General features: G+C 37.7%; 2 protein-coding genes across 2 annotated transcripts in view; one reads left to right on the top strand and one right to left on the bottom strand.

Moving 5' to 3' along the window:
- Window positions 1-13,806, top strand: part of acoxl (acyl-CoA oxidase-like) — a 51,098-nt gene extending 37,292 nt beyond the window's left edge. The window contains exons 17-19 of the mRNA XM_060871954.1: window positions 432-502; window positions 5,198-5,299; window positions 13,044-13,806. Coding sequence (XP_060727937.1) covers window positions 432-502; window positions 5,198-5,299; window positions 13,044-13,235 — 365 coding nt within the window. The 3' untranslated portion in view covers window positions 13,236-13,806. The remainder of the gene's footprint in view (window positions 1-431; window positions 503-5,197; window positions 5,300-13,043) is intronic.
- On the bottom strand, window positions 7,314-9,679 carry LOC132846648 (E3 SUMO-protein ligase ZBED1-like). The gene is made up of 2 exons (XM_060871343.1): window positions 8,934-9,679; window positions 7,314-8,608 (listed from the first exon to the last, which is right to left on the bottom strand). Exons 1-2 carry the CDS (start codon window positions 9,489-9,491, stop codon window positions 8,297-8,299), a joined length of 870 nt encoding a protein of 289 aa, XP_060727326.1. The 5' UTR covers window positions 9,492-9,679; the 3' UTR covers window positions 7,314-8,296.
- Window positions 13,807-15,765: the final 1,959 nt, after the last annotated feature.

Genomic DNA, 15,765 nt, shown 5'->3' with positions numbered 1-15,765 from the left:
TTTCCATTCTCTCATCTTCCTCCCACACACACACACACACACACACACACACACACACACACACACACACACACACACACACAAGAACATGAATCTCATCTGACAGATGTTACAGAGAGACGGCTTATTCTGAAGCCACAAAATGCCATTTCTCTTCAAATCAACTCCTATTACACAGGTTTAAGATTTAAGAGCATATATTTGTTGAACAGAGAATGTTTTAGAAATATACACATTATTCTCTGTTATATTCTACACAACAAATGGTTTTAAAGTGCTAATGTGTTGTAAATTAGCTGTTCTTAGTCACAGGTGTATGTTTAATAAGTTGTGCAGGAAACATGACATCCTTTGGTTTGGTTTTTGTTTTTGATTTTTTCACCCTTTACATTGTAACCACCTCATGTTCACACAGTTTAATTTCCATCTAGTGACTCTGGAGCAGTTTGCGCTGGCAGTGCAGGAGTGCCAAGTGAATGAAGACCAAGCTTTGTTAAAGCAGGTATGTGTGAAAACAAAACAACAAAAAGAGGTTTCCATTTATCTGTTCACGATATCTTGCGCCACTCTATTCGTCTTCTGACTTGTTACACAGAGTCTATGGAAAGTTCTCAGAAGTGCCACAAACAACTTTCTCATGCCCACAATTGACAGCTCAGGCTTCTGTCTGAGTTTTTTGAGTAGTGGAACAAAAATTTCAGAGAACCACCGTTGACCAGACAAAAAAAACAAAAACATTTTTTTGTCTTTGTAGTGATGAAGGCACAAAGCTCTCGATTCTGTTGTCTGTATCGTCTCTGGGAATTTCTCTACGCTGCTGTACTGTATTGGCATTACAAACGTTTACACATCTTATTTACCACAACACTGCATGCTGAAATACACACACACACACCTCACCCTGTATGCAGAACTCGAGTCAAATTACAAAGCTTTTATTGTTATTTCAACCAAATATCAAAGGACCAGTATGCACTGAGATAAAACAACATTTCTCCAAGAATATGATGCTACAGAAAATACAGAACTATGGGAGACAACACAGTACAGCGTACTACATAAAGTGCAAGACAGACTGTACTATACTATATAATACTATACAATACTATATGGTACTATACTATATAATACAATGCAATGCAATACAATACAATAGTATACTATACTATACTATATAATATAATAGTGTTCACAGTGTAACACTGACCATTAAACAGTTCTGTAGTGAGGAACATGCAGTAATTAAAATGTTATGAATGTAAACATAAAGGACAGATAGCTCTAGATTGTAGCAGCATAAAAACATCACGTGTAAGAAAAGCAAAGTAATTGCAGAAAAGTTCTGTGTGTCTGTGTGTGTGTGTGTCTGTGTGTGTGTGTGTGTGTGTGTGTGTGTGTGTGTGTGTGTCCAGTGAATATGATGGTTTGGGGGAAGAAACTTATATACTGTCTGGTTGCTTTGGTACCTTTTTTCAGACACCAGGAGGGTGAATAGAGAGAGAGAGAGAGAGGGAGAGAGAGAGAGAGAGAGAGAGAGAGAGAGAGAGAGAGAGAGAGAGAGTGTGAATGAACAAAATATGTACAGCTTTATAAAATGTGCTTTGCAAAAGTATTCACCCCTTTAAGAGTCATCAGAATCATTTCAATGAAATGATTTGTCCAAAAGTCTAAATAAATTTTTATAAAAGATTATCAAATCTTTTTTTATAATAAGCACAAAAGAATGCTGCTTGCATAAGTAGACTAATAATTGTTGGTACCTTTTTTGTAATTTTGTATTTTTTGCAGTTTTCTCCATCTCACATACGTCCAACACATAAAGAAGTACAGCCATAAACCTCCAAGGTTCCAGTCAAGCTTAAGAGAAAAGGGTCTTGGGTTTTTGCTATCTAGCTAGCACTTAGCAATCAGTCATTTCTGTGATTACTGGAAGTGTTTAATTCTGAAATTAAATTGCTAGTAAAATGAAAACTTTTTGGTCAATTATTGTTAATTTTTGTCTCTACCATTGCAAAACTAGGGCTAGGAGGAAAACAAATTTGTATGAATTTGTATTTTTCTCTTCACAGTGAATCACCTTGCTTGATTGAACTCGAGTAAATTTAGTCTGTCTAAAGTTTACCAGGAAAATCAGCTTGCTAGCAGACCTAGATGAACTACAAGCTAAGTGCTTAAAGTTAAAAAAAAAACTTTTATTGGTTTATTTGCTGTAACACTAAAATTATTTTTTTTTAAGTTATTAAATCTGCTCGATTAAATCTGGAGCATGGTTACATAAAAATGTTTAAACACTAATGTACAAATTAAACAATACTAATACTTTGATTAAAGTCAGTTGTGTAGCTTAGCAGTATGCGCTCATAGCGCCACACTGGATCTATAAAAGAAAATTACACACATCAGTGTCAAGACATTAAAGCTAGCTAGCAAGAGAAAATTACCTAGCTAGTTACTTTCTGCTAAAAAAAAAAAAAAAACACTGGCACAATTTGAATTATAAAATTCAGAAGCATGATGGTTAATGAGACATATTGTGTGCTAAAGTGATGTTGGATCTCAAGCTGCCAACATTTTACCTTCATGTGCATCTTATGAAATGAAACGCTGAACGATTCACATCCACAAGCAATAACAACAACAGACAAATGAGGAAGAGGATTCAGAAAGCCGCTATGTTTCATGCTGTGAAATTCTACTGAAAGTCAGCATTCAGCCCTGGAATAATTACTGTACACCGCTGTAGAGTTCAGGACATGTAGCTTAGTGGACTGATATGGTGCACAGTAGTGACGGATACTGACTAGTGCCTCGGTCAAGAATCCAATTCCCGAGTCCAATTCCCAGATGGATTGATGATAGACGCAATACAGACATCATAATATAATATTGTTAATGACTCAATTTTTTTCTCTCTGCTCTTTAAATACTGTAATGTTTATCACTTTTGTGGCTATGTTAACATGACAGTTATGAAGTTGGCAGTTCAGATGATGTGTGCCTCCTTTAAAGTTCAGGGTTTCAAATTTTTTAATAAATGTAGATTTTCTCATCATTTAGTCAGGCATCATAAGCCACAAACACAAATAGTTCTGAAACCTTCTGACTGGATGTGGAAAAAGGGTGGGTGGAGGCTGGTCCTTTTCAGTCCAGTCTTGTGAAACTGTTCTTGTGGTTCAAACTCTGTAGAATTGGCTCGTGACCGGCTTCTGGTACTCAACTGCACTCTCAGTTTCATTTTTGCGATGCCTTATTCTGTATTTAGCGAAACCCCAGAAAAGTTTAATGCTTAATGCTTTTGTGGCTTATGTCAGGCTCATGTCTGAGGAAGAGCAACATTATACACGGTTACTGTGAGAAAGAGAAGGAGATGTTTGTCACTAACTGACTTTAGTTGCTGTAGGAATAGTTGCAATGTTTAGCCTTTAGCAAGAATACAGTTCTTCATGTCTGACTAGTAATGTAGTAAGTAGATGGTGTTGAAGCATTAAAATTGTCTTTCATCACCCATCTAAGGATAAATACATGTTTGTCCACCAATTAGACAGAACATTAAAACCATGTACCTAATATTGTAACACCACCAAAAAAGCTCTGACTCGTTGAGGCAGGGACTCCACAAGACCTCTGTATGTGCTGTTGAATATGGCACCAAGACTTTAGCACCAAGTCCTGTATGTTGAGTTGAGGCCACCATGGATCTGACTTGTTGGTCCAGCACATCCCACAGATGGAGTCCAAGTCAACATCCAGCCAACTTTTTGAGATGTTCCTCAAACCTTTCTTGAGCTATTTTTGAGATACTCTGACTCAGTTATCTAGACATCACGATTTGGCCTTTGTCAAAGTCACTCAGATCTATTTGTCATGCTTTCGTGACAAATCAACTTTGAACTGAAGTAACTATTCGTTTTCTGCCCGTTTTCCGCTCGCTTTTGAGATTGTAACGAGGTAATCTATACTATTCACAACACCTGTCTTAACCTTATTTCTGATCCATGTATGTGAATGTATGTTTTATGAAAGGAATTAAGTGCCATCCTACATTACAATCATGTTTCAAGAGCTTTCATTTTTGTCACTATATTGTACATTTATCAGGTTTAGCCATAAAGCTTTTGCTATTTTTATCAACACCGTTGAAATATTAGCAAGCGCTAATTTTGGAACGTTAACATCATTTGAGTGAACAGCGTCTCTACGGCTTTAGTTTGAGTGAGAGATAAATACAAAGTCTACAAGAGGTTTGCACAGTTTAAACAAGCTGTTCCTTATGATCCTTCTGATTGCTTCTTCTTCTGGACCTACTTCTTCTCCAATCCTGACACCCTACCCCTGGTTGGAGTCTTGTCGATTAGTGGTGCACTCTGCTGGGTTAGATCTGCATGGACAGCCCATGACCCTTGGTTGCATAATTCCACTTGAAAGGAAATTATGAGGTTCCCTTCTGACCCTGGTTGCTCCCAAGGTTTCTTCCTCATATCATCTCAAGAAAGCTGCTTTGAGACAATGTGGATTGTTAAAAGCGCTATACAAATAAATTGAATTGTTCCAGACCCCACACAGATTGCAGGTCCAATTACAGAAAGAGAGAGAGTTCCTCCCTCCTGCAGGGACACACGGCTTACATTACTTCTCTGTCCACTTAGTAAAGCAGACCCCCTACTCAGTGTTGCTGCTGCTGCTGCTGTTGTTGTTGTGTATTTTTTTCCGACCAGCTCTTTGATGCTATGCAGTGGTTAGTTCTCACCTACCGAAGTCGAGTGGAGATATTAACCTGCAATATCTTTTTTCCACTCCCTTTTGTTTTCTGCAGAGCATCCTGCTGTCATTGACCTTAAACCACTAGAAACATGTTCCATTCGATCACAGACCTGCACACAGAGCCTCTTTTATGGCAGAAAAATACAGTTCCTACACTGTTAGAGTTTATTCTAAAGAATTAAAGTAGATCCTACTTAATTCTGAAGAATTAAGAATCCTAGTTGAAGAATCCTAGTACTTCAAGTGTTTATTTTTTTATTAAAAATTCTTTCACTTAAATACATTAGGCTGTGTTGCCTGCAGCTATGCTTGTATTTATTTTATGTTGTATGCTTGTATTTATTTTATTTATGGAATATTACCCATCCATCTAAATACACAGTTCTGATGCTAAGCAATATCAGTGATTAGTGTTTTTGTCTATTTTCCGCTGTAGTTCTGCCTTCTGCATGGAACCAGCCTGGTGTATCAAGAGCGAGGATGGTATCTGGAACACAACTACTTTAGTCCCGGTGCTAGCAGACAGATCCGTACCCAGGTACATGATCTGCAAGACCACACTTCATTCACCATTTAACCACAATGCACACATAGATTGTAAAATCTATGCTAGCAGTAGGTTTGGTAATCAAACGACACAAACCCAACTTCAAAGGTGTAAACTCTCAGATGTTGCTTGCTAATCCACATGCAATGGTATGAAGAATACACAACAATGTTATATTAATTGGTTATATTATGGTTATATTAATCTGCACAGATATAGCCCAAGATTCCTGCACTTGGATGACAAGCGTGGTCTTGTGCTGTTGTAGCTCATCCTCCTCAAGGTCCTATGTGTTGTGTGTTCTGAGATGTTTTACTGCTCATTACATTATACCATATACTATATACTTGCTGTCAGCTCAAACCAGGCCCTTAATTTGAGGTTTGTATTTCATTTTTGCACCATTCTGTGTGTAAAAAAATCTCACGAAAAACCACCAGTTTCTGAAATACTCACTCAAACCTGTCCATCATCAACAACCGAAGACACTTATGGTGCGTCTCAATTAGCTCCACATTTTAAGGGCTGTCTCTCTCTCTCAATCACTATAAAATCCCACAATGCATTGTAAAATTCAGGAAACACCAATGTTCCCTTTCTGGAAATAAGGACTGATGGACAAACCAAACTCTCAGCCGATTCTCTCTACAAATATAAGTAGATTCTTATCTTTGTTGTAGCCATCGATTGATTATTTATGTTAAAGATTTTTAACGTTATTTGATGTTTTAGATATAGATTGTTTGTTTCATGATTTAAAAAATAAATCCGCTAGTTTGCTTAGGATACTGCTTGAAATACCATGACATAAATGCATGTAAGTAAATAAGTACATTTATGGTGTAAAAAACTGAAATATTCTCTATGTTTGGTTTTCACAGTGACTATCGAGGAAGATTGAATGTTGCCGGAAACCGAGTCATCAGTGACCCGGTTTAGTGTAGTGAGTCAGGGTATTTATCTGTGCCTGAACTCGTGTACACGATGTAATGATTCTCTAACTAGGGAGCTAGAGAACCAATTAAAGATTCCTGTCACTTTAAGCAGTGTACATTTGTAGTAAGAAAGAGGTTGTGATAATGGAGTGAACATTAAAATTGTTATTTTAATAAGCAACAATCCAGATAAGAAAATGTTTTTTAATATAAAATCTTCTACATTTGAAGATGATAAAGCAAACGAAGCCGAGAGCTAGTGACAGAATGTGTCAATAACAGGTATTGATTACATTCCCTTTAGCCGACAGCTCTCACACACACAGTGTATGGTTTGTGGTTTGACCAGTTGTTCACAATTAGTTGTTACTAAATACAGCGGCAGCCTTATCAGCACGCTCCCGCGTTTAGGAGCAGAGTTAAGCTAAGAGGATGGTGGCTTTAACACCAGACTGTCAGTGTGCGATCAGCAGCATGTGTTTGTTGTTCTTCCAGAGCTAACACAGCCTCTCGGTGCACAAATAATCCTTTCTTTGGTCAAGATTTTTTCCGACCACATGCTAGTTTTTTGCTAAATTCTTTTTTGCTTTTGTACTAGCGATCACCAGCATGATATGATGTGTACAATTTTAAAAGGTTAGCTTCATGAATCTTTCATGACCTTTGCTTTGAGTTTGTGGATTCAGCACTTTGGTTTCTAACAAAAAGTATCTAAGGGTTGTATAGAGTTCAGTGTGTGTGTGTGTATATGGTGTATTTATGCGCTGCTGTATATTTACTACTGGTCAGTAGGCTCTCGAGGAGGCAAGTGTCTATTCAGCAGAAAAATTCTCTACAAAATATCTATAGAGCAATGATTCTCAAGCAGGAATGGCCTGAGCATCACACAGGTGCATGTGCACTTTTTATAAACAAATTTAGGACATGCATAATTCTAGAGTCTAGAATAACTTTGTATGCTGTAGCATTAAAATGTCCTTGTTCCAGCATGACAGTGCCCCTGTGCACAAAGCACAGAAGAAAAACACCAAGGTTGCTGTGGAAGAACTAGAGTTGTCTTTAGGAGAGCCCTGACCTCAACCCAACTCCCTCTACCATATCTGCTCCTGCTAATACTTACTAATACTAATCCCCATGTTCATGTTCAAACATCAAATAATATACCAGTCATTGCAATCCCATCTGTCTAGGGCTGTGTATTGGCAAGAATCTGGCGATACGATACGTATCACGATACGGGGTTGCGATACATTGCGATATTGTAAGCAAGGCGATATATTGGGATATTTCTTATTTTAGTTATAGGATAAAGTTTTAGGGAATCTGTCAAGAACACCACCATATGCAAACCTTAGCAAAAAAATGTTTTTTATTTAACCAGAACACAGTGGGAACTGCATTTGCATTAATTAGCCCCTGTAACATTCAATATGATTGAACCACTTTATGTGCAGTATGAATAAAGGGGGAAAATAAAGTGCTTGCAGGATTTCTTAAATGTATTAAATGTGTTAAATTAAATGTATTAAATGTTAGCTGTTATAAACAGACCATATATATTTTTAGACCCTGCTTTTAAAGCTTCACAGTTTCAGTTTACAATTGTAGCATGCAGTGTCCTAACATTTTGATCTGAACAAAAGAATTACATCTGCTTTATATCACTGAAAAATAAATTGCTTGCAGGATTATTTATTTAAACTAAATATAAAATATAACATTTTGATCTGAACAAAAGAATTATATCTGCTTAATATCAATGAAAAAATAAAGTGCTTGCAGGATTCCTAAAGAAAACAAAACAAATATAAACAATAAAATATTTACAGATGTTGAACATTCTCAGAACCTTTAAACTTGGATTTTACAGGTTTCTTTCATTTGTATTTGTATTTGTCTTTTTATTTAATGTCAAGGTTTTTCTGAAGAAAGATAAGCTGGTCAATATGCTCAGATGTCAGGGCACTTCTATGTGCAGTTACAATGTCTCCTGCGGTGGAGAAAACTCTTTCCGCAGAAACACTTGTGCCCGGAATGCACAGGAAACCCTTTGCTAGTTTGGATAGGTCAGGGTACGCATCTTCATGTTCTTTCCACCAACTGAGTGGGTTTTCTTGGAGGGGCAAGAAGGTTTTTCTTCTCTAAACCTCTTAATCTCAGATGCAGCAGTATCATGTGCAGATTTTGGTGCCATGTTGTTTTCAGAAGTGGCAAATACCATTCCAAGCAAGTCAGCCAATGCACATGATTTCCTTGGCCTCTTTATGGCTTGCAGGGAGGTGGAGGCAGAGCCATCTATATTGTCATAAAGGTGATCTTCAACATCCTTTGACTGGTCAGTCTCCTCTACTTCTCTATCTTGCTGCTGAAAAAACATCAAAGCATCAAATAGAACTATTATTATTATTATTATCATTATTTTTACAGTAAATTGTCATTAACTTTCACAACACAATCTAACCTGATATAAGGATAAATTAGCCTATTGCATATTTTTTAATTATTTACAAAATAGAAATAAGTACAACTATTTATTAAAACTTAATTATTTAACCAGTGAATGTTATTATATTAACCATATTATAAATATAATATGAACTAATGTTAGATACATTAACTGATACACTTAAAATTGTAATGTATTTAATAAAAACAAGTAGACTAATTTATTAATGTATTTATTTGCTTACATTCTGTTGCTTCTTTATGGCAGCCACCACAGCATCCGTCATTTTGGAGTAGGTCTCTTTGATCTCCATTTCAGAGAGAAAGGGTAGATCCTTAAACCTTGGATCCAGAGCTGATGCCATGCACAGTGTCTCCCTCTCATTGGCATATCTCTTTCCCAGATCTTGTGCTATAGCAGCCTTGATGTCCTTTGCTGTCTTTATATCATCTGGGCTTTCTTCTGTGCCCATGACAAGCTTTGAATAAAGTGGTGCAATGACAGAAAGAGTGGGCATGCTCTCTTCTGACATTACTAATGTGGCATTCTTCATTGGCTTCAGTGGTCTTGCTTTTGTTTTAGCTGGTGGCTGGCTATGGTGCTGCGTCTGAAAAAGCTTGTAACACGTCTGATCCTGCCTAGGAGTCGCTCCACTGCTGGCAACTTTAGTGCTTTCTGTGAGGCGAGATTCAGGCTGTGCGCAAAACACCGGATGTGGGTCATGTCTGCGAGTCCAGCCGCGACATTCATATTGGATGCATTGTCTGTTACAATCACTGGATGTTTCTCTTCCAAACCCCATTCAGTGACGGCCTCCTTTAGTAATTCTGCAATGTTATTCCCTGTGTGACTGTCATGCATCGCTCTTGTCTGTAGTACATACGAGACCAGTTTTCACTCAGTCGTTATGTAGTGCGCTGTTATCGTTACGAATGATTCAGTGGCCCGGGATGTCCAAGCATCACGTCAACGTGACTCTCTCAGCTAAGCTAAGAGATTGTAGTACGCTCATTTTTACCTCATTGTACAAGTTGGGCACAGCGATGTAATGTATCGTGTAGCGAGTCTCCTAAGTTTTCAGCATATGACGGAAGCCTTCGTTCTCTACGACACTGAGAGGGCGCATATCTTTGCAAATAAAATAAAGTACTGACTGAGTTATTTTGGTTGCACGCGTTGAGTTTGGTGGTAACTTTGATCTGTGAACTTGCTCCAGGGTGAGTTGACGGGGATCCTCTCTTTTAACGTTAGCCATTTGCTGCTGTTCTGTTATCCGTGCATCCGCATGGTGCCTCGTTATGTGCACTCTCAGATTTGTATTGTTCTTTGAATATTTGACGTTGGCATTGCACATTTTACAAACAGCAATACTTTTGTCAATCTCCTTCGTGCCTGGTCTGTAAGGAAAGCCGAAATGACGCCACACATTGGCTTTGTACACTGAAGCGGGAGCTGGAAATATTCTTTCAGCCTCCATTACTAGCAGCGAACTATTTTAACGTTAACATTAGTATCACGCCGTTATGCTAGTACTTCCTGTCACTGTTTAGTTCAGAGATAAGAAGACTGCGATCTAGCGGTTGGGATATAAACGGAACAAAATGAAACTGCCATGGATCTGTATAATTTTTTATTTTTTTTATATATAAATATCGATATTTTGTTTTTGAGAATCGATACAGTATCGCCAAACAAAATATCGCGATACTCACGTGTATCGATATTTTCTTACACCCCTACATCTGTCTGTTCCATCCTGATGCCCTACTTCTGGTTGGAGGCTGATCGCTGCTGCTGCTACTGAGGATGCTCTTACATGAATCGACTGGAGATACATGAGATTGCTGTGAATGTTTCCACTTAGAGACCATGAAGATGACTTTGGACTGCAATTACCATGAACAGATTTAAACTCCGTCCAGGGTGTATCCTGCCTTGATGCCCCATGACGCCTGAGATAGGCACAGGCTCCCCGTGACCCGAGGTAGTTCGGATAAGCGGTAGAAGATGAGTGAGTGAGTGAGAGAGATCTCTCTTGGAGAGAGAAGTCTCCATCAGTAAACATTTCAGAATAACTTCAACAAGAACTTTTTGACCATACAGTACACATGTCTAGAAGAGAAATGAATTATAATCACACTATCCAGGGTGAAGCAGATGAAGTTTTGAGTCTCCCTTTTGAGTCTGGTTTCTCTCAAGGTTTCTTCTTCATTTAAGTTTTTTTTTCTTGCCATCATCACCTCTGACTTCCTTATTAGGTTTAACCTTTTTTTCATAAAATGTAGAATTTCTCTCCTGAATTTCTATATTTCTATAAAGCTGCTTTGTGACTAATGGATATCCTTTCCAGAAGAGTGAAGGTTATAATAATAGCTATAAAGAAGCAATGACAACTGGAATGGGATGTTCAGAAAGCACATATGGGTGTAATTAGACCCGTCTATCAATCCATCCATCAACACATTTCTGTCTATCTATTCAACTACATGAGTATTGGCACCCTGTCTATCTGTCCCTTCAGCACCCCAAGTATTGACTATCTATTCAACAACATAAGTATTGGTACCCTGTCTATCTACTGTATCTATGAAATCCCCACTATATGTCTATCCACTTTATATGCCTATGTGGGTGACCGGAATGTCGTGTGCAATGTCATTCACAACCACATATGTGTTGTTATTGGGTATGTGTCTGGTTGTCCCTGGGGAGCCTGTGTGGTGTTGAGACAGCAGTTGTGACAGGAGGGTGTGAGTTTTTTTTTAAAGGAGGCCCCTAGTCTTTTAGCATGCTAGTGCTATTGTATTCTTTGTGCTCTCATTACATTTGTCAATATTAGAGACAGCTTCACCAATCGCACAGCATGGGAACATGGGAAAACAATCTCTCTCTCTCTTTCTCTCTCTCTCTCGCTCTCTCTTTCTCTCTGATATCACTATAATCAGTAGCATTTACTTCCAATTTACTTTACAATCTAATAGATGTGCAATTTTTTACACCAAGCTTCAAGCAAATTATTACACTGGACTGTTTCTTTTGATTGATTGATTTATTTTTTATTAGAATTATCATCCTTACCATAGAAAATGGCTTCAGTAAAATGGTTTTATAGTACAGTTAATGTTTTTTATAGAATAATTAGTCATCTCTTCCACTGGCTTCTTAGAGATATCGAGCACCGAAGCATGAAGAAGGGATCGAGCTGTTTTTATGAACTCAATAAGTCTTCTGAGTCGGTTTGCATCTCAACTGTTGAGCTGTCGAACAGAAAGCCGAGGTGGTGAAATGTTAAATTAGCTGTTTGTCAGGGAGGAGGTGGGAAGACTGTAGTAACCCGAGTGACTCATGCAGGATTTACCATGAAACAAACAGAGTGTGAATGAGTGTGAGATGAGTAATGTGTAATAAGTATAATGTAACTCCCCTCCCTCCCCCCTCCCCCCCTCAAATTTTAGGCAAAGAAGTGTTTTTCTTTTATGTGAAAGGAGCAAAGCTAACAAAGCTGCATTGTGAATGCAGTATATAGTATGTGGACAAAAACTTAACATTTTTTTGTTTTTATTCCTTTTTCCTTCTTCATATACTTCCATAATGACTGGATGGTGGTTTATCACTAAACAAATAAATTGTAGCACTTGTATGAGGTGAACATTTTAGTTATTCATGGTGTATGAAGCGGAACTTCTCTGTGATGTATCAATTATCAAGCATCAATTAAACTACATAATACTGGTTTATCTGTTACTTCACTGTCTGTGAAAGTGCCAGAACACTCAAAGCTGTCACCGAGATTACCCAAGATGTGCTCCGATATCCAGATTTTCCAGTTCAGTTTTTTTTTACTGTAGTGGGAATCTGATGGCATTCCCCTAAAAGTTTTTCAGAGATTGCCCATGTCTAAAATTTCGCAAGTAACATTGGTTGCACAACTGTTGTCTAAACACTTTCACCCAACTTCACGATCACCACAATATCTTCTACTGTGTAATTTTACAGAGTCTGTCCTGTTCATTCATTCAGTTGCTGCATATAATTTATTGCATTGCTGAAGTTGCAACATAGAATATTTTAAATAGGTTTTTAAAAATTCGATTTATTTTTATTCTTGCCACCCATCAAAAAATAGTTGTATATACACTCTAACAAAATGTTGCAAAATGTTGTATATACACTCTAACAAAATATGAGCCACTAGAGGGCATCCCTGTAGGCATGTTCTTCTTATAGGTACTATACTCATTTTTCTATAGAAAGAAATATTTACCTTTTGAATATTAAAATGTTAGACCAATTTCTATGTCTCAGAGCATTTGAAAAAAAAATATGTTTTTTTTGTTTTTTTTTGTTGCTGTAGTTGCTGGAGTTGTGCAGGTCAGTGAAGGATGATGCTTTGAAGGTGGTGTCAGACTTCAACATGCCTCCTTGTTGCATACAGGCACCAATCGCTGGAGTGCCCAACTCCAGGGCATCTTGGGGCTTCTACCCACAGCCTGAGAGCCCTGGTCCTCAGCCCCAAAGCCAGCAGAGAGCCACATCAAAACTCTAGGTATAGAGAACCTACACACTTGAAATCAATTGTACTGCTTCCTTTTGGTAAAATAGCTGGCTCTTTTTCCCCTACAACAGATAAAATTAGGACTTGGAATGGTGTGTGTGTATATATGTGTGTGTATGTTTGTGTGTGTGTGTGTCTTTTGGGTTATGTGATTTCTGCTGTGAATCTTTATGCTTTATGATTTGCTTGTTCTGCCATTAGCAATGTTGTTATATAAATCAGACATTATTATTGAAGTTCTGTTATTATAGGAGGCTATTTATATTTGCTCTTGTTTTTAATAAATAGAAGTAATGTTAAGATAAAGGGCCAAAAGATTTTAAGATTGATTTTCATATACATATATATATAAGTGCACCAGAGATTATTAACAAGGAAATGATTGTTGTAATAAACTTTTGTTCATTATCTGATTCATACAGTGTTGATATTTTTATTCTCATTAATCATAGCCTATGTTTGAAACTTTCAAACACACATGCTGATCATGAACATACTGCACCTCCTAAATCTATTGCTGGAAAAAAAAAACAGGTTTAAATAAAGCTCAAATTATTAATATCATTTTTATTGCATCAAAGAAAGTGTTGTTTACTATCGCACGAATCAACCGTCTTGTTTGAGAGACATCTCCGAGACCTCGTCAGCTCCTTCGTCCTCATTTGTTGTCTTTGATGAGTCATCGCGACTCATGATGTCCACTGTAACACATGCTCAGAGATTCGCCCCGCAGCCAAACACCTGGCCCTCCGGTCCTCTCTACAGTTGTATTTTGATACAAATCCAAATTTTGTGTTTGGATCTCTTCCAGTCTTCATAGTAAACCTTGAGTTTGGTGATGACTCTTACTTTGTAGAACAGGTCTTGTCTTGCCAGTTTCTTTGAGCTTTGAGAGAATATTGAGCAATTCCTTTAACTGCCCCTTATCGGTGGTGGCAAGCAGACCAGTTGGGTGGGTGGGTTTACTGTGTTGTGTTCTCTCTCACTAAATGATTCTAACATTACATTTAATAATATATCTAGTACTTATAAGTCTTAGTGGCTACACTCTTTACAACCAGCCACAAAAAAAAGGCAGCATCAATGAAGAAACCCTTAAGATAGCGATGTCCAGCCTTGTCTGCTGAGGACCTGAAGGGTTTTCTTTTTAAAACCAAGCCAGTACTGGCCACAATCCTGGCTTTTACTCAGCTATCAGGTTTTTCTATTGCTTTGGTTCTTGCACATAACCCCTGCTCTGGGATCAATATGAAGAGTCTTTAAAACATCTTCAAGTCTAGTCACATAGACTATTTGACATTCAAAAGTACCTGAAAGTCATAATAACTGTACTTTCTATATTGTACCAGCTGTTGAGTATCAGTACAGGATATGATTTTCAGCCTGCAAATTCTGTTGTAACCCTGCACATTGTCATACTGACATCTTTCCTTGTTATGATGCATCAATGTCACCTGCTACTGAGCTAATTTAAGCCTTCGATGAGTTAAAGGACATGAGTTAGCAGCAAAGACTGTGGAACAAAATAGAAAAACTGGTTTTACAGGCATTGTGTCAAGCTCTGTAGCCTTGATAAATGTTCTAATCTAATTTTTCAATGTACAGATTTTCTATATGTCATTATTCAGAAAGGGAATTTATACAGTTGGTAAACACTGTATTATACAGTAATAACACCTGACCATCACACATACATAAACACCTCATTCTAAGGCCATGTACATTAATATATATTTGGTCCCCTTGTTTGGGTTTTGTAACGTGGCTCTAGGTTTTTATGTTCGTTCATCAACAAAGAGCTTTAGTGAGACTGGGAACTGAGGTCTGGTGAGGAGGCCTGGTGCACAATCAGCATTTCAATTAAACTGAGGTCAGGGCTCTCTATAGGCCACTTGAGTTCTTCCAAACCACCCATGTCTTTATAGAGCTTGCTTTGTGCACAGGAGGATGCTGGTTTAAGTTCAGCCTATTAGTTTTTCAGTAAAGGGAAATTATTTATGCTACAACATAGACTTTCTAGACAATTGTTTTGTGGCCCATATATAGATGCACTTATCAAGTGTAAACAAACGTTTGGCCATATACAGTATATACTGTATAGTGTAGGCAAGTGTTTATTTTCCAGGTGACCTGGTTAGCAGTGGTTAATTATCAGTACTTTCCAAAGACTCAGTACTTTACAAAGACTTATCACTACTTTACAAAGACAAAGTTCTAAGTGGCTAAGTAAGAATAATAAACTATATGGTAAAATGTTTGTGGACATCTGACCATCACCTATAATTAGGCATTGTCCAAATTGTTGTGTATGTGCATAAAAAGACTGGATTTAATTGTATGCTGAAGCAATATATTTTCCCTTCGCTTGAAGGTTTCAGCATTATAATGCACAAGCAAGGTCCATGAAGATGTTGGTGTAGAAGGTTGGTGAACAGAAGCCTGACCTCATCCTTAAATCTAACCCCTTTTGTGTTGGATGAACTGAAACACCGTTGGCATCCCAGGCCTCCTCATCCTTCAT

This window comes from Tachysurus vachellii, chromosome 6, assembly GCF_030014155.1.
Source record: "Tachysurus vachellii isolate PV-2020 chromosome 6, HZAU_Pvac_v1, whole genome shotgun sequence".
Classification (NCBI taxonomy): domain Eukaryota; kingdom Metazoa; phylum Chordata; class Actinopteri; order Siluriformes; family Bagridae; genus Tachysurus; species Tachysurus vachellii.
This window is presented reverse-complemented; position numbering and strand designations above follow the sequence as displayed.